The sequence below is a fragment of the Pseudorca crassidens genome, chromosome 6 (assembly GCF_039906515.1).
Source record: "Pseudorca crassidens isolate mPseCra1 chromosome 6, mPseCra1.hap1, whole genome shotgun sequence".
Classification (NCBI taxonomy): Eukaryota; Metazoa; Chordata; class Mammalia; order Artiodactyla; family Delphinidae; genus Pseudorca; species Pseudorca crassidens.
This window is the reverse complement of record NC_090301.1, coordinates 63,588,326-63,610,854: the sequence shown is the minus strand read 5'-3', so window position 1 is coordinate 63,610,854 and position 22,529 is coordinate 63,588,326. Positions and strand designations below refer to the sequence as shown.

Here is a 22,529-nt window from a genome sequence, read left to right as displayed (position 1 = left end):
AACCACCCGTCTGATATTCTGCTGCTGTGTTTCACCTGTATCCCTGATCTTCTTCAACAGTCCTGATTTCTACACAGCAAGAAGGCCCACAGATCTTCAAGGTTGGGTTATATATAACTACACAAACAGCAAGAGAGAGCTCATGGGTACACTCAAGAAAGGAAAGCTCTGAAGAAGAGGAGAGGCGCGCTAGGACTTCCCCCACCCTGCTCTGCAATGCCTGAGTGAAAGGACGCAGAGACTGTGGCAGGGAGCTCCGGGTCCTTTAATCTGCAGAGGCCACCTCGCAGAACAATGACCTCAGGAAAGCCAGGCCTCTGGCTGGCTGCCTGCCTGCCTGCACAGCAAGGCAGGTGCAAGTACTCAAAGTGCTTACTCTTGATCTGGGAGGATTAATGAGCTAATTTCTACAGAGCCCTTTAAGCTGATTGGCCCAAACGCAACTGAATAAGCATCATCATTAACCACCGGCAAGATGAAATCTTCAGGATCCAAGGAGGCAAATATTCAGAAGCGAGGCAATGTTCCTCTTCCACAGGGGGTGGGAGGGCATTTATCCCTAAAATTCAGACCTTCATCCAGAAAACACTTAGCGAATCTTTAATAGGAGGTGTGGGCTATGGAGGCCAAAGGCCTGTCCTCAAGGAGGAGTGCCGGGATGGGCAAGGAGGCAAACCATCTGCACAGGGTATGAGGACCACCAGGGGTGAAAGAGACAAGAGAGGAGCAGAGGGGAAGGCGGTTCAGGGGCAGAGACTGTTTCTGTGAAATCATTTATTCCGGGTCTTAAAAGGGAGACCGGATCAGGGTGGGCTCCGTTTATGGACATGCATCAAGCTATACATTTATGACATGTATACTCTTCCTTGTGCATATTATACTTCAATAAAGGTAACGCTTAAAAGGAGAGACCGGAGTTCTCTGTTAAATACATGAAAATGGAACGGAAGGGGTGTGGAAGGGTGTTCCAAGCACAGGGAAAACTTGCCTAGCAGGGGCTGAGAAAGCATGAAGCATTTCTGCAACTGCAAAAAGGTTCCCACTGGCTGCGAGTCTGTCCTGAGAATAGAAATGACAAAGGGTGTGGGGCAGAGGGGGGAAACAGTGAATGGGAGGCAAGAGACAATTCCCGAAGGCCTTAAACACCTGCTCAGAGTTCATCTTAAGGATGATGGAAGAGCCACTAAAAGCGTTTAAGCCTGGGGTTAACTGATAAAACTTTGGGTACAGCAGTATCGCTTTGGTAGCAAGGCACACTAGAGCTGGAAGCAAGGCTGCAGACAAGGAACCTGGTCAGGAAGTCATTACAGTCATTCAAGTTAAGAACTGATAAGAGCCCGAACTGAACTGGCAATGGCCAAGAGGAAGAGTGAGAGACAGATCAAAGAAGGGATCCAGCACGCAGAGTATTTAGGACTGAGGACCAATCAGATGTGGGAGAGAAGGGAGACGGGCAAGCGCAGGCTGAGCAGCATGTTTCTGCTTCACACTCAAGGGTCTTGTGTAAGATGGAGAACGTTGAAGGAGCAGGATTACGATGAAGCAAAGGTGGCGAGGCAGTGAGTTTCACTGTGAGTATGAAGTTCTGTGAAGTATCTAAACAAAGATGTTTAAAAGGCAGCCCTCATACCAGTCCAAAGACCAGAGAGGCCCTGGGCATTTTAGGCAGTGGTTGAAGCCTCAGACCCATAGAGAAGTGGATCCTGTAGCAGAGATACGCGGGGAAGGAGCAGGAGAAACGGCAGATGGTGCCGACTCCTGCAGAGAGAGGAAGAGAGGGAAAGCCTGCAGTGTCCACTGGCTGCAGCCACAGAAGGTCACGGTGACTGTGGACATTCCAATTTTGGCTTCTTAGCAAGAGGGCAGACGCCAGATTGCAGTGAGCTGAGAAGTGGATGGGAGGTTCTCCACTGGGAAGGGAAGGAAAGAGATAAGGCAGGAGCTAGAGGAAGAAGGAGTAGTGAGAGTGTCGGTGTTTTGTTCTCTTTTGCTGTGAATGATTAGAGGGAGACGAGAATATTTATAAGTAGAGGGAAGAGCAGCAAGGCAAGGAAGGAGACAGGAGAGCAACAGTGATGACCTGATCTGCAGACAAATGCCCCGTCCCCTGACCCGCTGGGGCACACAGTGACCATTTCTTTTAGTCAGCAGCATTTCCTGCCAGCACGGCAGCCTCCGCAGGGCGGATGCAGAGGTGGGAGAAAAATGCAGTCGGAGCAGGTTGCTCACAGAGCCCTTTCGCGACGGGCCGTATCTCCAGCAACCTTCCCGCAGGATGCTCTCACCACTTGTCAGAGGGCCATCTGGCACCCGAGGCCCCGAGCTGTCCTGTTCCACAGGTCTCTGCAGCTACCTCCCCGCAGGGGCCTCAGGCTGCCCCGCCAGCAGCCCACTGGAAGGCGCCGCCCACTGGAAGGCGGGGGCTCGCGGGCCAACTCCCCCTCCTGCAAACTCCCTGATGCAAACTGAGCAGAGAAACTCTACAGGACGCTCCACAGTCTGGCCAGAGTCAGGGCAGTATTCTCTGCCGGTAACTCGGACCTGATCAGCCGGCGCAGCGCACGGCAGCGCAGGCTCAGACTCCCGGAGAGCTCGCCCTGTGCCAGGCACTGTTCTAAGTGCTCCAGAGTCTCCCTTTCTCTGCAACCCTATCGTTATCATCTCCAGGTCGAAAATGAGGAAACCGAGTACAGACACCTCCAAATAACTGGCTCAAGGTCGCGAGGCCAGCGACTGCCACTGCCAGGCCATCTGACTCCAGAGCCCGCCACGTTTTAATTTACTCTCCAACACCATCAAAAATGGGGGATACAACAGACTTATAAGAGACAGGGGGAAATTTATAATTTTATCTGTCACAAAGCAAATGCATAAAGTATTATAGAAATTCTAACATTAGCTTCTCTTAACCCAGAGATTTTTCCCACATGCTAGTTTGAACAGCACATTTAAAAGCATTTCTATTGAATTAATTAACACCACCGAACTGTACACTTAGAAAATGGTTAAAATGGTAAGTCTTATGTTACCTATATTTGTATATTTTACCACAATAATGAAAAAAAACGAAAAGAGCAGTTCTATATACATTTTTCTCTTTACAAAAAAAAATAGTGAAACGATATGAAAATCAAAACACCTGCGCGAAGCTAAGCATCTCAGGACTCTGTTTCTTCTAAAAAAAAAAAAGCCAACATGGGACTTCCCTGGTGGTCCAGTGGTTAATACTCAGCGCTCCCAACGCAGGGGGCCCAGGTTCTATCCCTGGTCAGGGAACTAGATCCCGCATGCATGCCCCAACTAAGAGCCCACATGCCACAACTAAGGAGCCCGCATGCCCCAACTGAAGATCCCGCGTGCTGCAACTAAGACCCAGCGCAGCCAGATAAATAAATAAATAAAAGGCAAGTTAACAACTGACAGCAACAGCAAAGCAGCCCGGTTTAAAGGTCTGGGAGATTAAAATACACACTCAGTGCTCCAGGCCTCTGAGGTCCTGTTCAAAAGAGTGTGACGCAGTATGGTTCCACTGTCCTCAAGATCCCTCTAGAACATCTATAAAACCAGTTCTAATCCCTAAACCACAGAGCTCCACAGAACCTCTGAGAGCACAGAGCAGAGCTCTGGGCTACTGCTCCTTGAAGACCTGGAGAGTTGCCTATTACTTGTGCCTGGGGAAGATGCACCGGAATGGTTAAACAAAGCTCCCGGGAGAGAAAACAGAGTACTTGAGAACCCCTCTGTCAAACTACAGTTAGGAGTCTAGGAACCAAATTCTTTTTGTTGACTAGAACCAGAAATGCAGCAGGTGGTACTTTTGGATCACTCTAAATGACTGCCCAGGATAAAAGTGAAGCAACGCTGAGAAATAAGGTGCAAAACTACAGACAGACTCATCCTGCAAAAAATATCTAAGAAAATCAAACATGCTCTGAGGCATGGGTCTATTTAGTGTTTCTCAGAGGAAAAGCAACAAAGATAACAGACCCTGCTAGAACTATCCGATTCTAATAAGGAAACTGATACTGCATTGAATATAACTCTTTGACAGGAAAGTTCCTTGAGGCTGTTCAATCGATTAAGGAAGCCCAAGTCAACATTTACATGATTCACTTTTTGTTCTTTGTTTAGCAAATCAAAGTGATAATATTAATACCAGCAACAAATAAACTAATTTTTCAACTAGCATATCTTTGGGTGCCCCATATACTTCTAAAGAGCGAATCTGAGAGATGGCGGCGGGGGGGGGGTTGAGGAACAAGGATTGATGAGGCTGAAGAGTATTAAGCTAGAACACCTCCCATGAGCAGTTATTTCTATAGGAGACAGAAATATTTGAAATCTACTCATATTGATGGCTAAAACAAGGAATTTAATCATTTCATAACATGGTTAACCCCTAAGTATAAAGCTCCCTCCAACAGATTGTACATCATTTCCAGGTCGCACACAAACTTTAGAACCAGATTACCATTACAAACTCTCCACTGATCCTTCATCACACAAGAACAACAATATAACAAAGAGAAAACTTTATTTTTAGACTTGCAAAATCCTGTGTTTATTTTTCTAAAACAGAAGTCGAACAACTGAACCTGCTTTGTTTGGACTTTAGTAAGCCTCTTCTCCTCTAATCTTGAGACCCCCAACCTCTGCCAGAAGGAAATGAAGAAGAAAAAGTGCTCGGTGCCACGCTGCAAAGCTAAAACACCTTGCCTCTCTTGGCCTTCTGCTCAGGCACATCTGAGCCTCCTGCTGGTCACGGTTCACACTGCCGCAGCCCTATCATATGACACCTGCCTTGTGGCCGGGAGAGGCCAAGGCTGTCCACCGGCACTCATGCCGAAACTGGTCCAATGTTTGAACTACTAACTTCTGCGTGTAATGTTTAAGCAGAAGTGCTTAACTGCAAGTTCACTCTTCATTACTTAACAAGCATTAAACGCTAAATGGAAATGGGTTTGTAATTCCCTATAAACATTAAGACCCTGGAAAGCCCTATTCCAGCAACTTGACTTCAACACGGGCCCCCCACAGGCCATCTCTTTCAGTTGGAAAATTACGAGATAAATTTTAAATGCAGAAAAGCCCTTTCCACACTGTGAATGTGCAAAAATCAATGTAGAAGTAATAAGCAGGTGTTTCTGCTTGAAAATTCCTCAGGTAAATTTCTTTTTAATTAAATGGACCAACCATAATTAACAATGCCGCTACTGCAAGCAGAAGGAAGCCCTGCAATCAATCCCCTCACCTTAATTAAACTAAGATTTTCTTCAGTTTAGTTGACAAAACTGATGAGCTCAGAACATTGTTTTCAAAAAGCAAAGCTTGCATACTGACCCTAATAATTAACAAAATAAGCATATAAATTGATTATAAGTAAGTGCTGGTCCTGACCCTATGGAAACTATGTGGCTGATACCATCATTCAACTTGTATGCATCATCCCTATGTGCTGGAGACAGAGGGAGAAATAAGACCCTGGAAGAGTTCACAGCTAGGAACTCCTAGCTAGGAAAGGCAGCAATGGAAATAATCAGGCACCTTACAAACTTACTCAGACTTCAAAATTCAGCTCAGATGTCTTCTGTGGAATACCCTGTTTCCTTATTTCTCCTAGCAGTCAATCCCTCCTTTGTGCTCTACCAGTGCTCACTCGTCACATCTTACAGAGTCCTTTACTTGGGAAGTCCTTGAAGGCAGGGACCATTTTTATTAATTTCTATACTGCTAGCACCTAGCACGATGCTTGGGACATAGTAGGCCTTTAGATTTTGTTGACCACATAAAAATTATGGAGTTACATGCTGTGAGATATAAAAAGAGGGGCAGAAGAAGCCACCATACTTTGCCTTGGGAGAAGGAGAAGGTTTCTCAAGAACATTCACACTGGCCTTGAAAGCTGAGTGAGATTCACTACAGAGATGGGCACTTAAAGAGCCTGTGAAAGGCAACAAGGAATGGAAGGCCAGACGGGTCCTAAGACAGCTGACTATTCAGGATACAATCAATGCAATCAGAATATGAGAGGGGGCAAGCCAGTTGAGAGCAGGCCTTAAAACTGGGAAGACGAAGGGGCTTAGCTACCAGGTTAAAGGAGTTTTCACTAAATACTCTAGGCTTTGAGAAGCCCTTGAAAATATTTAATCCACGCAGTGACAGGAAGACTCATCCTTTTAGAGTCTTTGGCCAAAAGTTATGAAAGTTTTTGGTTTTCAAAGAATTTTATGTACAGATGCTTATTTTAGGTTATTTGGAGCTTTTATAGCCTAGGTTAGGGTTAGGGTTCTGCCCTTCAGTATTTATTTCAGTCTATGCTGTTTCATTCACACAGTAGCAGATGATAAAGGCTCGTTTAAACACCTAATGAAATTCTTAGTATCTGTTTTAATTTTTTTTAAGGGAGGAGTGGAGCATTCTTTTTAATGAAAAGAAAAAAAAAGTTTAAGAGGAATATCCTGAATTCCTTTTTCATCACCGTACTTAAATATCAAGATATGGGAAGGCAGCATCCCATCCCAGCGCCAGTAAGGTTAGAAGCTGAGGGCCCACTTTACCTGGTGGGTTCCCTAACTGGGTTTAACAAGCCTCTCAGACGAGATGATCCAATAAGGGCCAACACAACTCTCCTGGTCCTTCACGTGCTTGGCCCAGGGAAAGGTAATGCCGGCTTCTTGCCATTCGACTTTGCCAAGTTTTTAAAATGTAAGATAAGGTAGTATTTGTGGGCCGACTAGAAGGCACCGAAAGGCAGAGAGCAGATCACCGACAGCCTCGGCTTTCATTCTTGCAGCTCGGCCTTGGACCAGAGGGAAGCATCGGCCCGGCGCAGGGCAGAAGGCCAGGGTGCCTGCTTTCCACGGGCGACCGGGCTGGGCAGTAGGCGGCGCGCCCAGCTACCGAGAGGCGGGTACCCGGGAACGCCGGGCGGCGCGGAGAGCCGGGCTGTGAGGCGGGCGTGGAGCAGCGGCTGTCAGGGAGGGAGGCCAGCATCCTCCCCGGCCTCGGGAAAGAACCTGGGCCTCCGCAACTCCTACGTAGCCCGGTTACCCACGCCGAGAGGCTGCTGACGGGAGACCGAGGCGCGGAGCTTGGAGAGCAGAGGCGCGGCTGCGCCCGCTGGGTCCCCCAGGACGCGGCCCCCAAGGCGCGGCGCGGGGGCGCTGGAAGCCGAGGGCGGCGCCCCCGCAACCCCACCCCGGCCGCGGCTGCCTGCTCGCGTGGCCACCGACCACAGGCTGCGGGCCCGGCGCGCGGGAGGAAGAAAATGCGGCAGCATTGCCGGGTCCCCAGTTCCGCCGCCCCAGCGATCGGGGAGATAAAAGTTTGCAGCATGCGGCTCGTCTGCAGTGCGAGTCACATCCGCCGCGCCGCCTCCTGCAGCACCAGCGCTCACGGAACGAACAAATAAATTAAAAAAAAAAAAAAAAAGCTGTTGAAGCCGGTAGGCCCAGAAGCCGACCGCTCTGCCTCCCGGGCGTGCATGGAGGCAAGCCCAGCATCCCGCGTCCCCTCCCGCCCAGGTCGCGCCTCCCGCCCGGCCTCAGCGCCCAGGCTGAGCCAGCCCCGCCGCGCCCGCAGCACTGACCGATAACCTCCTGCAGCTCGTACGCGTCCCTGCAGATGGGCCAGCCGACCGCCTGCGCCGCCGGGGCTGGGGCCCCGGGTGCCACCGGAGCCGGCGCTGCTGTCGCGGCCGCCGGGGCCGCCGCCGCCGGTGTCACCGGGGCCGCCTGCTGGGGCTGCTGGACGTGCACGGGCGAGCCGCTCGGCTCCGCCATGATGCTGCCGGAGGAGAGCGAGAAGACGCGCCGGCCGGCGGACGACCTTCCACTTGAAACTTCCCTTCCCTCCCTTCGCTGCCGACACCTCTCGACCGGCGCACGCCCTCCCCGCCCGCCGCCGCCGACGCCGCCGCTGGAGCCAGCCACGAGGGGAGGGAGCAAGGGAGGCCGAGCCGGGCGGAGGGAGGAGGCAGCGCCACCGGAGGCGGGGAGGGGAGGAGGCGGCGGCCGCCGCGCTCGCCGCGCGCCCCGCGCCTCGCGCGCGCAGTTCTCTGTCTCCGCGAGGGGAACCGCCGCCCCGCCGCCCTCTCCCGCCCTGCTTGCGGCCGGGGAAGTTTCCACCGGAGGGGAGCGAGGCCGGGTTAGGTTGGCTTTCGGGGCCCGCGTTCCTCGCCCCCTCACTCCCTGCTTTCCGTGCGCCTTCGCCCCAGACAGTCGGACTCTCCGGAAGATGTCCCCTGGGGACCCCGAGGACGGGGTCGTTGAACCGCCGCCAGGTTCTCAGATTCAGAAGTCTCCCCAAGTAAAGAGAACCTGAAGTTCATTTACAAGTCAGCGAGTGAGACACCTACACGCCGGCCATTTGTAGGACGCCAGTTAAAAAACAACCCGAGTTGTAACTTTCCGGCCACCTACCTGCCAATATCCCTTTCCCCACCTTGCCTAATCTAATCGCAGCCCTTCTGGTTTTTTCTTAGTGAAACATGATTCCTTAGGTCTCTGGCTGTTCACAGACTTTACTCATTTGTTCCAAGCCGCTTGGATCCCAGGGAGGTGATGAAAGGGCCTGTGCAGCTAGAATAAGAAGTGTAAGAAAACTTTGGACACTATTTCAAATTTTAGACCCTTAATAACAAGCCACATTAACCCGTTAGGACAACAGATAGCAGGCATTTCTTTTACAGAGCATACTGGTTGTGAAAGTTTGTACCGCAGCATAAATAAACTGCGTTGGAAACAATTGCTGCTTTTCATCACTCCCAAAATTACCTCATCCTTAAAATTGCTATGGTATAACCATAGGTCTTCCTAATTACAGGTGTCATATTTAACGCTGAATGTTCTCTGTGTTCCCCTGGTATAGATGACCAAGATTGCACCATCCTTGTCTTAAGGTGAAACGGTGCAGTGACCCAATGGTCATAATGGTCATTTGGCCAAAATTATCTTGTGTCGTTTTCATGATGAGGACTACTGAATAAGAATAATGAGCATATTAAAAAAAGAAAATCAGATTGTGATACTTTGTCTCCCGTGTTTATATACAAAAATCTCCTTAATTTTTTTTAAAGATAATTCCGATGAAACCCAGAAATTCATTAGGAGAAACGTTGTATGTCTAATCAAAATATTGATGGAAACCGAACGGTGAGTATGCTTAATCTCTCACAGCATGATGGAACACTTGGGGTAAAGCAACTCCTGTGCTCTGGTCTACACACAGAAATTTATGCTGAACTGAGAAGTTGTACATTCTTTTATGAAGGAGTGTTCAAAAACTGTATTAATTTTAATGTCTGTCAAGAAACAGACAACTTCAAGAACAAATAAATTCTAGGCCTCTGATGTTTCAAGGGGGAAAGAACAGGGAACAGGAATGCTGTAACTGTTCACCTCTTAAAGTGCTACTCCCAAGCCGAAGAACATTTAAGGACTATTTTTTAGGGAAAAGAAAAATGATTAAATGAATATGACTTCCATTTTGTTTGTCACATGAATTTACATTTTGACTTTCAAACCATGAAGGCCGGGAAACTGTGAAGGCCAGGAAAGTTCTTGGAACTTAATAAGAAAACATAATGTTGTCAAGACCAATAGCACAGATTTGAATCAAACACATATCACTTAGTTTCCCACAAAGAACAAGTGTTCTGTAGTCATATACCAGATATCTGTACCCAGCAGACTACTTTCCAAGTGGCTCCTAGGATGATGACTTGTAAGAACTGATGACTGAGTGCAGACCCATCACTACTGCCAGTAAATCAGTTTAAAGAACATTTACTATCAGTGGCCTTTGGCATCATTTTTATATATGAAGAACAGAGCATGAATTATATTTTTAAATTATATAAAAGCATTGGATTCGAATTTTAAGTTAATGTTTCCATAAACAACTGAGTAGAGTGGTACTTAAAACTAGGAAATATATGTATTTAAAAAGTATTTAACTGATATGCAATTTCCCCTGAAAACCTATTACTAAATTTAAACTGAAAGGTGGCAGGGGAGGAAGCCTTTAAAATGTAAACAACGATTATTTCAATACATATCTTTATTCTTTATTTATCTTTATTTACATTTAGTCAGAGACTTTAAAACATTAGAAAGAAAAAATAAGAGGCCAAATTTTGTTAAGTGTTTACAACTACCTCATTATATGTCAGGGTTTCTTAACTTGAGCAGTTTTGATATTCTGTGCCGGGTTATTCTCTGTGTTGTAGAGGTCTGTCCTCCTGGCCTCAACTCACTAGATGCCAGTAGTACCCCCGCTCTCAGTCATGACTATCAAAAAGGACCCCAGATGTTGCCAAATGTCCTCTGAAGAGCAAATCACTGCTTTAGGTAAACTGAATATACGAAATTGTCATTTTATAAACAGATTATTGCAGCGGTTATTTGCATTACAAAGAGTTTAAATAGAGTTTAGTTATTCACAAATCCTGAAGAGGATCAGAATATGCTACCCCAAATATGCCACTTTGGCATAAGAATTATTTTGAGCTGAAGGCAATTAAGAAACAATAGACACAGGAAGAGTTCTCTTCCCTCCCCCAGTCTGCCTAAAAACATGGCATAAATTGCCCTTTTGTAAATGAAATTTCCATTTATAAAGGAAATTTCCATTTGCAAAGGTGCCCCCTCTCCCATACCAGGAATGTTATCATGGAGATAGTGCTGAGATGAGTCTGCACAAACAACTCTTATCTACCAGTAGTTTCCCCCATACATTTCCTAGTTACCTTCCCACAACTTACCCATACCCCCAGAAGCCCAAACTCCCTTTTCCTTGTCTAGTCACTTCTCCATAATTTATCACCCTTTGTTAAAATGGTATATAAGCCCCCAATTCTAACCACCCCTTTGAGTTATTCATCACTGAGTACTCCCACACAAATGTGCATTTCACATGCAAATAAACTGTTTTTTCCTCTTGCTAATCTGTCTTTTGTCAGTTTAATTCACAGGCCTCCAGTTACTAAATTTGAGAAGTTAAAGCTTTTCCTCCTGTACAACCTTTTGAACATCTAAAAGAAGATGTGTAGTGTACTGGCCAAGACCTTGAAGAAAGAAAGTGCCAGATTCAAATCTTACCACCAACAACAATTTTTTTTTTTAATCTCTGACTTTGGACTGACTTTAACTTTCTGAGTCTCAATGTCCTCATTCACAAAATCAGCATCATAACTTTGACATGCGTTGTTACAACATAATTTGTATGTAAACAGCTTAACATAATGGCTGACACAGTAAATGTTCAATAAAATGAAAACCCTTATCAATGTCTTCATCATTATTCCTATCTGCCAAGATTTGTAACAAAACATAGAAGAGAAAGATTTATAATAATGGCAATCATGAACTGTACAGACTATAAGCTCCGTGAGGGCAGGCATTTTTGTTCCTTTGGTTCATTGCCGTATCCCAGTGCCTGGAATAACATCTGCCACAGAATATCCTCAGTAAATATTTGTTGAATGAATATCACACTTTTTAAATGGATAAAAACATGCTTTTAAGCATCAGAATGAGTCAGCCATGCCAAGGGTGGATTAGATGGGAGGAAACTGGAGGCGGAGAGACGGATTTGGAAGCCACTGCAATAAAGTTAGAGAAATGTGTATATGAATAAAGCCATGATATTGAGGATAATGATGAGGGGGTAGATTTAAGAATTATTTAAGGAGCAGAAAAATGGAACTTAATGACAGATGAGTTTCCTTTAAAAGTCAAATTGCCCAAATCCATTAAAAAAGTAGATGAACACAAGTACAATGTATACAGTGTTTTAGAAATACTTCTATTGAAGGAATGAGAGGTTCTCTTGATTGACAGGTGGTCCTTCTCCCATGGCTAACCTATAATCTATTGTAAAGTCACTTCCATTGCCTGGTGAGAAAAGGCCAGATGTTCTTGGGTGTGAAGAATATCTATAACCATATTTCCCATTTTCAACTCTCTTATAATTCCTGTTTTAGTAACTATGTTTGAGGGGAAAGTTGTGACAGAGCTGAACATTTATTTCAACAATTGCTTCCAAAGACAAGCACCCAATTTTTTTGAGTTAAAGTGATGGCAGGGCCATAGTAGAAAAGGTATGGGTTTAAGTCTGTAATAGTTGGATTTACATACTTGATCTGCACTTACTAGTTGGCAGCTCAAACTCTCTGAGCTTCTGTTTTCTTAAAATAGGGACAATTATCCCAGGATGATTGGGTTGCAGTAAAGATGAAATGAGTTGGTATGTGTAACACACCTTACCCACAGGGACACACTTTAGTAGTATAGCAGTGGCTCCAGAATTTCCTCCTGGGAGGGACTCAAGGGTGGTGGTCTCAGGTTGAACTGCATCGCCCCAAAAGACGTGTCAAAGGCTCAAACCCCAACACTTGTGAATGTGACCTTATTTGCAAATAGGGTCTTGGCAAGTTAAGATTAGGTCAAAATAGATTAGGCTGGGCCTATTCCAATGACTGGTATCCCTACAAGAAGAGGAAATTTGGACCCAGGGATACAGGAAGAATGCCATGTGAGGAGAGAGGCAGAAACTGGAGCGGTATGTCTACACGTGAAGGGATGCCAAAGATTGCCAGCAGCAACCAGAAGCTAGGAGAGAGGCATGGCACAGATTCTCCCTCAGAGCCTCCAGTAGGAGCCAACACTGCTAATACCTTGATTTTGGACTTCTAGCCTCCAGGCTGGGAGAGAATCAATTTCTGTTGTTTTACTCCACTGAAGTCTGTGGTACTTTGTTACAGGAAGTAATACTGCGGGATTATGGGATTTGTTCTTTAGCCAACTGCATTTCATTTGGACCAAATTTAGCAATGAGCACCAATTGAAATAACCACTGCTTTGGAGCCATCACTCTACCAAAGCCCTGGACCTTACGCTACAACTTGTTTTTAATCCAATTTTAAGTGGGGGGAAAAAAACACAAAAAAGTGCAGAGTAAATATCTGAATGAATTTTCAGCACAGATGTCAAATGTCCATCTGAAAAATGCATTTGAGAACATATGAACCTTTCCAACTTTGAAGACCCAGGCATCCTACAATGAGCTTACCCATAGAGATGTCATGTGCTTGCCACTGACACAGCTGATGATATCTGTTACCCCAAGTCCAGAGCTGGTGTGATCCAGTTTTCTCAGGTTAACACAATTTAATGTTAAGGAGTCATTGGTGCCTATTTCCCAACCATAAATGGAAAGAGAGGCTTAAATCTATTTTAAGCTAAATGATTGCAAAGACACTGCTTTTTAAATTCATGTGATTTAAGGAATTAAACTTATATGAATTGTAACTTCCAGACACGTGTTTTCATTTATTTCCCAACCTACTGTTGAAACTGACTTTTTATTGCATTTTATGTTACAGACAAAATTGCTCTGGTGACAATTAATGCCTCTTCACTTATCTTAGAGGTTTCTGACTATGATTTGGGTCCTGATAGAAGTCTCACTAGAAGCCCTACTCTCTGTATGCATAGGGAAGACCTCCATATTTAGCAAGGCTTGCCCTTTGCTAAAACATCCAAAGGCATTATCATAAATCTGTGGCATATATATGTCTTTTAACCTGTCTAAAACCTGATAGTCTTGTCCCAGGCAGACTGACATAAAAATGTAATTAAAAGCAATTTGATTCTTTATTGCTGTCTCCACTGAAGAATCTCAAATAGGAATCCTGTTCATTACACAAAACAGCATTTTCTGAAAATTTTTGTTCAACCCTTCTCAACTTCAAAATTTTCCAAACACCAAGGATGTCTCAAAGCCTCTCTTTTCCTCTCTATTAAAAAAATCCTCCCACCAAAACTATCAACAAACCCTGAACACTCTTTCATCTCTGCCTCTCCGGCCTCCATGCCAGCCTCAGATCTTTATCAGGAGAGGCATGTTGAGTTACCTGTATTCTGAAAAACAAAAGAGGGTCAGGGGCTGCCCTGGTTTATAAGGGGTATGTAATAAAACATTTAATAATTTAACTTACTAATATTCTTTCATTCAGTAAATACATTTTTAGGGACTATAATTTGCATGACACTTTGCCAAATGCTGTAGAAAAATAAAAGACAAAACTGTAAGGAACGGCACCAAGAAACGGAGGAGAGCTTAAACAAGATTTATTTGGGAACGCTCCCGGGCGAGGTTCACTGATCTGAGACAAAGGGGCCAGAGAAGGCGCGCCCGGGCGAGGGTTTGGGCAGAATTCATAGGGGAAGAAGGGAAAGGGGTGTGGTGAATCCGGGAGGGCGCAGGTTACTCCTTATTTGGTGGTCTCTTTGGGTATCGTGGCAATATCCGGTGCCGGTTGCACCAGTCTTGGGACCGTTAGTCCCGCCCCTCGAAAGGCGGGAAGGCTGGGCCGGGTGGAAAAGTCCCCAGGTCAGTTCCTGGAACTGGGTGGTCCGGAAAGTCTCCTGGTCAGTTTCTGGAACTGGGTGGTCCGGAAAGTCTCCTGGTCAGTTTCTGGAACTGGGTGGTCCGGAAAGTTTCGGTCTGATGCAACCTGTGAGTCTGATTGCGTTCCCCTGCCTCGGGCCAGTTGGCCTTACAAAAACTATCTCAGCCCTTAAGAATTGTATAACCCATACAATCCCATTTTATCCAGTGTCCAATCTTCCAGCACCCCAGCTGCCCCCAAGTTACTGAAACATGTAAACAACACTTAAAATAAGGAGACTAGCCCAAACCAGAGGTCCCAGAGATGCCATATGATGGGTTGATTTGCTGATCAAAATAAATCACTTCTCTTACTATTGACTGGCAAAGTCTACAAATCAAAACCAAAAAACCCATGCCCTACTGCTGCTAAAGGCAAGAACTCTAAGAGAAATGGCAGGAAATAGCAAGAAAATGAAAATGAAAACCAGACGAAAGAGGGAATTCATGACGGTCCAATGGTTAGGACTCGGCAATTTCACTGCCATGGCAGGGGTTCAATCTCTGGTAGGGGAACTAAGATCCCACAAGCCACACAGCATGGCAAAAAAATAAAATAAAAATGCAACAAAACAGCAGAAGGAGAGGTAGATATTAGAGGCAGCTAGAGAGGTAGATGCCTTTGCTATTAAGCAGTTAGGAGAGGACGGCAGAAATGGCCTTGAAGAAAGCAAAGAATCATGACGGAAGGAAGTTCAGTATCAGGGGCCAGACCTGCATCCAAGGAGACACAGCCCAGGTGCAAGCACATATGTCTACACAGTGTGAGCAGTGGGACAGTGTCACACCGACCAGCGTTGGCCCAGCATGGTATATCATCATGCCAGAAAGCTCGCCCAGTGCTGCCAGATCTTCTGGTTGTTTTAGGAGAAGCCAACAAATCTGATTTTATGTGAAATATTTCCATGTTTAAATATTGGCCTGACTTTATAAAATACTGCACAGAATCTGATACCATATACGTAATGTTTCAAAACAAGAAAATGCTAAACACAGTCTTTGAATAAATACATAGTGAAACATGGGCCTGAGCGATAAACTTCAAATTCTGGGCAGTGGTGATCCCTTGAGAGGGTAGGCAGGGGAGAGGCACATAAAGAGCTTCTATGGCATCTGTAATGTTTTATTGCTTTAATAAAAATCTGTAATAAATATAGCAAAATGATAAGATTTGTTAGACTAGATGATAGGTCCATGAGTTTCTATTACATTAGTGACCCTACTGTTCTGTACGCTTGAAATATTTCACAATTATAAGACAATAATACTGCACAGGCCAAACATTTTTAGTCCACATCAGACCAGTGGAGCAGAATTTTGCAGACTCTGCATAGCATGATTCAAAAGGCATAGAGCTCACACTCAGGTTAGACCAGGGTGAGCAGACTTTGGTCACCCCTCCCCCCAAGAGTAAAACATAGGTGGTTCAGGTGGTTTTCAACCTGCTTGGACATCAGAGTCACCTGTCCAGCTTGTTAAAACTTCCCATGCCTGGGTGTCACCTAGATTCTACTAAATAATAAGTTGCATCTAGAAACTGGGCAGCGTGGGGATTCTAATGTGCAACCAGAGTTGAAAATAACTGTGATAGTTCTGAGAAGATTACTGTGACACAGGAAAGCCACAACTAGAAAAGCACCTGAGTCGGGGGGGGGGGGCTCCCAGATAGGTGACAGCTTTAAAAATCTCAGTGGTCACTGGTGGCTTTCCTGGAATTAGACATAACAAATGACAATGAAAGCAAAATACTCATTAAAAAGGACTAAGTCTTTTTGTAATAAGAAAATTGAAATAAGAACTATTGAAAGAGTAACTATTAAAAAAAATATTTTCATTGAAATGGTTAGAATAAAATATTATTCAGTACATTATTTTAAAGAAACAAACTGTGTACCTACTGTGTGCAAGCTTTCTGCATAGAGTTGTGGAATGATGGAAAGATGGATGAGCTCCATCCCTTACTCTCAAAGAAACAACATCTAATGGGGCAGACAGACATGTCAACAAATAATTTGTCGTTTTGGGAGACGGAGACTGGTCATGTGAGTATGACTGTAGTTTTGACTCAAAGACTCCAAAACTAGAGCATTCAAGTTATTGGGTCACAGGGTCTTATTTTAACCATTCTCTGATGGCCTGGGTTTGGTGGAGAGACCCCAGAAGCTGGGAGAGAAGAGCAGAATGGAAAGGAATCGTCTCAAAATGACTTTGACTTCAGACAGTGTTAAATATATGAAGGGTTCAAAAATGATGCCTTGACATGGAAACAACCTAAATGTCCATTGACAGACGAATGATAAAGAAGATGTGGAACATATATAAAATGGAATACTACTCAGCCATAAAAAAGAATGAAATAATGCCATTTGCAGCAACATGGATGGACATAGAGATTATCATACTAAGTGAAGTAAGTCAGACAGAGAAAGACAAATACTATATGATATTTAGTATTTACATATCCTCATATGTAGAATCTAAAATGTGACACAAATGAACTTATCCAGAAAACAGAAACAGACTCACAGACATAGAGAACAGACTTGTGGTTGCCAAGGTCGGGGTGGGTGGGGGGTGGGGGCGGGGGAGGGATGGTTGGGAGTTTGGGTTTAGCAGATGCAAACAATTATATACAGGATGGATAAACAACAAGGTCCTACTGTATAGCACAGGGAACTATACTCAATATCTTGTAGTAAACCATAATGGAAAAGAATACAAAAAAGAATATATATATATATATATATAATGGAATCACTTTGTTGTACACCAGAAACTAAAACAACATTGTACATCACTATACAGTAAGTCCCCTACATATGAACCTTTAAGTTGAAAACTTTCAAAGATGCAAACATTCATTCTATCAACGTCAGGTGTGAGTGAAATTGCAGCTTGCCCTCCGTCTCCTACTGCTGACGATCTTTCAGCTCTACCACCTCCCACCTCCTCTCCCTCCACCAGTCAGTAACTCTTCATGCCTGTTCACTTGATGCCAGCCCCTGTATGCCAGCTGTTGTACTGTATTACTGTACTCTTCAAGGTAGTGTACTGTAAGATTAAAAATGTTCTTTATTGTTTGTGTTTGTTTTTTATGTATTATTTGTGTGAAAAGTATTATAAACCTATTACAGTACAGTACTATATAGCTGATTGTGTTAGTTGGGTACCCAGGCTAACTTTGTTGGACTTATGAACAAACTGGACTTACAAACACACTCTCGAATGGAACTTGTTCGTATGTAGGGGACTTACTATACTTCAATAACATAAATTTTTTAAAAATGATGTCTCGAAAGACTATTCTTACTATAAGTTAATCAGGTTAATCCACAAAAACTTTTTTCTTTTTTAAAAAAAATACTTTTTATTTATTTATTTATTTATTTGGCTGCACCTGGTCTTAGTTGCGGCATGTGGGATCTTTTAGTTATGGCATACAGGATCTAGTTCCCTGACCAGGGATTGAACTCAGCCCCCCTCCATTGGGAGCGTAGAGTCTTAACCATTGGACCACCAGGGAAGTCCCACAAAAGCTTTGTTCTTGATACAAAGAAATTTTTTTTCCTTTGCTATAAAGAAGACTTTGGTATGACTTTCTCTTTCAGAACCCCACATGTGAATGAATCACTGAGTGAATGAATAGAATTCAATCCTCATAACAGAGATAACATTGAATCATAATATACTCCTTTAGGATAATTTTCAGGAATGTCTATGATTCAAAGCATTTCCTTTTACAACAATAACAATAGCTATAGTTTATGGATACACTGCACTAAGCATTTTTAGATACATTCTCCTGACTGATCTTCACCTACAACCTGCTGAGGTAGATCACATTATGTGCATTTTTATAGATGGAGAAATTGAAGGTCATGATGGTTAAATAACAAACCGAACCCTAATCTCAGTTTATCTGCAGCAGAACCAGGATTCAAACATGCTCTGACTCCAAAGGCTAAAACTTAAACTCAGCACTATATTCCTATATGACAAGGCATATTCGCTATTATTACATTAAAACTTTTAAACAAAATTTTATTAATTAAATTAAATTTCAATTTTATTTTAATTAAAAATGCCTACGGAGGTACTATGCAGTTTGAGACCATTTAAATCCAGAAGGTAAGGCTGTAGATAGCCAGGAGACAATCACTAAGAGTGGAGTGTTCTTTCTTCAAGCATCAATTTTTGGTAATTTTCAGTTAAGAGACAAATATTCCATATGTGCCTGTATTCCTCCATCCAAATATTATAAATATTAATTCCAAAACTACCTTTATGCACCTGCAACAATACTCTGTGAACGATGGCTGTTGTTAATCTGTGTTTTAAAAATGCTAAAGAAACCGTTAATTTGAATAATCAATATAAATAATTTATTAGTTTGGTCTCCAAATCAAGTAGAAGCTATATGACAGTATTTCACAGCTCAATGAAGCAGACAGTTCAGTCAAGTAGTCTTCAAATCTGTTGTTCCTTAAATACAAAGAAGAGTGGTGTATATATAAGCAATTCAAGAGACTAGAAAAGGCCAGGTAATGTTACAGAATTTTGACACATATTTCAATAGATAATCCAATAATGTTTTCATTTTCATGAGTTAAACTCTTTAAAATTCCACTAAAACATAAAAGAAAGTTTTGAAAAAAGAGAAAAAAAATCACAGTGTTTTTGGTGTTATTTTCAAGTCATTTAATGCACACATTATTTGAATATTGAGCATTATAGCCAGCTTACCACTTTGTGTTCCCGTGACTGGGGCTGTCAAAGGAAGCCGATCATTGCCTTAACCAGCTGTGTGCATAAAGAAAGGCCATTATTTTTTCCTTTCTCATGAAAATGCATGGCCCATTTTGTATTGCCCAGATACTGCCACAGATGGATTTAATTCAGCAAATGAGGTACTCGTTATACTAAAAGAAAGAGCTTATGGAGGTAATATCATGTCAAGAAAATATTATTTTATTGGGACAAACATTTTTTTCAAAGATAGCAAGAATGTTTATTGTGAGGTGGAAAACAGTAGCACAGTAGAAGCCCAAAGAGTTCATGTATCTATTGACAGGTTTTTTCTTTCAGATAAGCAATTAATCATGGGAATAGTGGCTGATGACAAATTTAGATTATGAAAGTGCTTCATTAAAATTTTTTTTCCTTTTGAATACATAAGTAGATGTACAAGTTATAAAAATTGAAAGTAGGAAGGGTATAAAGTGAAAACTGTATCTCCCTCCTGCCTTTATCTTTTACCCATGTGGTTCTCTTTCCTAGAAGCAACTACTATTACCTTGTTCTTGCATCCTTCAAGAGATATCCCATGCCTATGCAACCATATTTATATGTTGTTTTCTATACTAATAATAACATACATACTGATCCATAGTCCCATTTTTTTACTTCAGCAAATGTCTTGGAAAAGGTGTCATGGAGTCCTAATTTTTTTTTTTTTTAACCTAGCTCTATGCTGTCCATGTTTCTTTTTATACTGGGGTAAAATTTGCACTTAGTAAAATGCTAAGATTCATTTTCATACATTTGGAGAATTGAATACAAGGGTGTATCCATCTCTCAAAGCAAGATTTAGAATATTTCATAATAATTCCTGAGAGCTAATTAATATTCCACTGCATGGATGTGCCACGACTGATTTAACCAAACCTCTACTTTTGCTCTCTTTTGCTGTTATAAATAAGTTTGCTGTGAATAACATGTATATGTATGATATTGCATGTGTCTAAGTACACCTATGGGATATTTCCTAGAATTAGGATTGCTACATCAAAGGGTATGTGCATTTTTAACTCGGAAGGATATTGACAAATTACATACCATAGGGGTTGTACACTCTGGCTGACAATTTATGAAAGTTTTTTTTGCAGTATACTGTGGTTATTAAACTTCTTGATCTTTGCCCACTGGTAGGTGGATAAAGGGTGATTGTAGCTTTAATTTTGTTTCTCTCATTCGGAGGATGCTGAGCATCTTTTCGTGTGTTTAAGAAGCATTAAATAGTTTCATTCCAAGGCTTCCCTGGTGGCGCAGTGGTTGAGAGTCCGCCTGCCGATGCAGGGGACACGGGTTCGTGCCCCGGTCCGGGAGGATCCCACATGCCGCGGAGCGGCTGGGCCCGTGAGCCATGGCCGCTGAGCCTGCGCGTCCGGAGCCTGTGCTCCGCAACGGGAGAGGTCACAACAGTGAGAGGCCCGCGTACCGCAAAAAAAAAAAAAAAAAAAAAAAAAAAAAAAAAAATAGCTTCATTCCAAAAGAAAATCTGAGCCAAAGCAGAGGTGCTGTGAAGACTGCCATGTATTTGGAGTGATGAACAGAAACACAGAAGACTTGACATTTATTCTAACCTTTCAAGAGAAGTTGGACAAAGTAATGTGTTTCTGAGGACAACAGAAACCTAAGGAAACTTGATATTTCAAGTATCACCTGAAAAGAAGATGCCAAACTCTTGAATGGAAAAGTCCAAGAAACCAAAGATCTAAGAAAGTATGCCTGCCTGAATCACAAATGAAGACAATGTTAATTTGTTTCATCAACATAAATGGTATTGTCCATGCCGAATTAATCTACAAGGTCAAACGGCCAGGCAAGCTTATTATGCAGAAATTCTAAAACATCTGTGGTATTGTACACTGCACAAATCACTGCTTGATCATCCACTTTATTTACTACACTTTGCTCTGGACAACCTTTGACTAGTCTTTAAAATCAGTGCCATTCTAAAAGGGAAAAAGCAACCCAAAAAGGAAAGAAAACTTGCCATTGAGGATATTCAAAAGACAGTGACTTCAGTTCTAATGGTAATTCCAACAGAAAACATTCAAAATACTTGGGGCAATACTTGAAATCACTACATAGCTCCCAATGTGACTTATTTGGAGGAAACAATACTCTCTTAGATTTAGAAGTTCTTATTTTAAGTTGGTTCCATTGCTGGATAATTATATTATTTATGCCATGTTAATCTAACAATCAGGGACACTTAAAATCCTTCAACTACCCTTTCCCTCTCCAATAAAGTACTTCATGGAACAATAGAATTATAGAAAAAAAACCATTATTGTTTAATTTATTAGACTCCCACTTATTTGCTGCAAAGTATTATTAAAGTTATGCCTCTTACCTGGGCCTCAGTTTTCTTTTCTGTTAAATTCAGATAACAAATTATAGTGCCTAATTAACTAATAAAGTCTCTGTCATATAGTAGTCTCTCAAAAAATCCTGGTTCTCGGGCTTCCCTGGTGGCGCACTGGTTGAGAGTCCGCCTGCTGATGCAGGGGATGTGGGTTCGTGCCCCAGTCCGGGAAGATCCCACATGCCGTGGAGTGGCTAGGCCCGTGAGCCATGGCCGCTGAGCCTGTGCGTCTGGAGCCTGTGCTCTGCAACGGGAAAGGCCACAACAGTGAGAGGCCCGTGTACCGCAAAAAAAAAAAAAAAATTCTGGTTCTCTTCCCCATATCTGTATCTGATTAGGACTTTGTCGATGGACCCAAAAGTAGCAATTAAAAATGAAACTCTTGAGATTTCAAAGGACTGAGTATGAAAGATTTAGGTTTCAAATTAGGAAGAATTTTCTTTTACTGACACCTGTGATAAAAAAAAAACCTTCAGTGGAACACTTAAGGAAAAAATGTACAAAAATATATTGTCTGAGTTCATTTGCGAAGAATAGAATCCACTCTAGCTAGTTTACAGGATATTAAAAGACTTTCAGATTTTGGAGGAGGGATAAAGGGACTTGAGTCTGGATTGAACTTTCAGGAAAGATTGCCACAGCTACATTTCACTGTTGAGGCACTATACTGGGTTGAATACTATCCCCCCAAAAGTCATATTTACCTGAAACCTGTAAATGTGACCTTATTTGGAAATAGGATCTTGCAGATGTAATCAAGTTAAGATGAGGTTGTACTCGATTAAGGTGGGCCTTAATCCAATGTCTAGTGTCCTTAAAAGGACACTGACAGAAGAGACACTGACACATGAAAAAAGGACATTTGAAGCTGGAGGCAGAGATTGGAGTGATGCCTCTATAAACCAAGGAATGCCAAGGATTGCCAGCA

General features: G+C 43.0%; 1 protein-coding gene across 4 annotated transcripts in view; it reads right to left on the bottom strand.

The window, feature by feature from the left end:
* STK39 (serine/threonine kinase 39) overlaps nucleotides 1-22,529 on the bottom strand; it is a 485,881-nt gene that overhangs the window by 302,540 nt on the left and 160,812 nt on the right. The window contains exon 1 of one of the 4 annotated variants that reach the window (XM_067741647.1): nucleotides 7,589-7,920. The exons of 2 other annotated variants lie outside the window; for them this stretch is intronic. In XM_067741647.1, coding sequence (XP_067597748.1) covers nucleotides 7,589-7,781 — 193 coding nt within the window. In that variant the 5' untranslated portion in view covers nucleotides 7,782-7,920. Of the gene's footprint in view, nucleotides 1-7,588; nucleotides 7,921-22,529 lie in introns of those variants that run through there. One more of the 4 variants, XM_067741646.1, reaches the window with a different exon arrangement.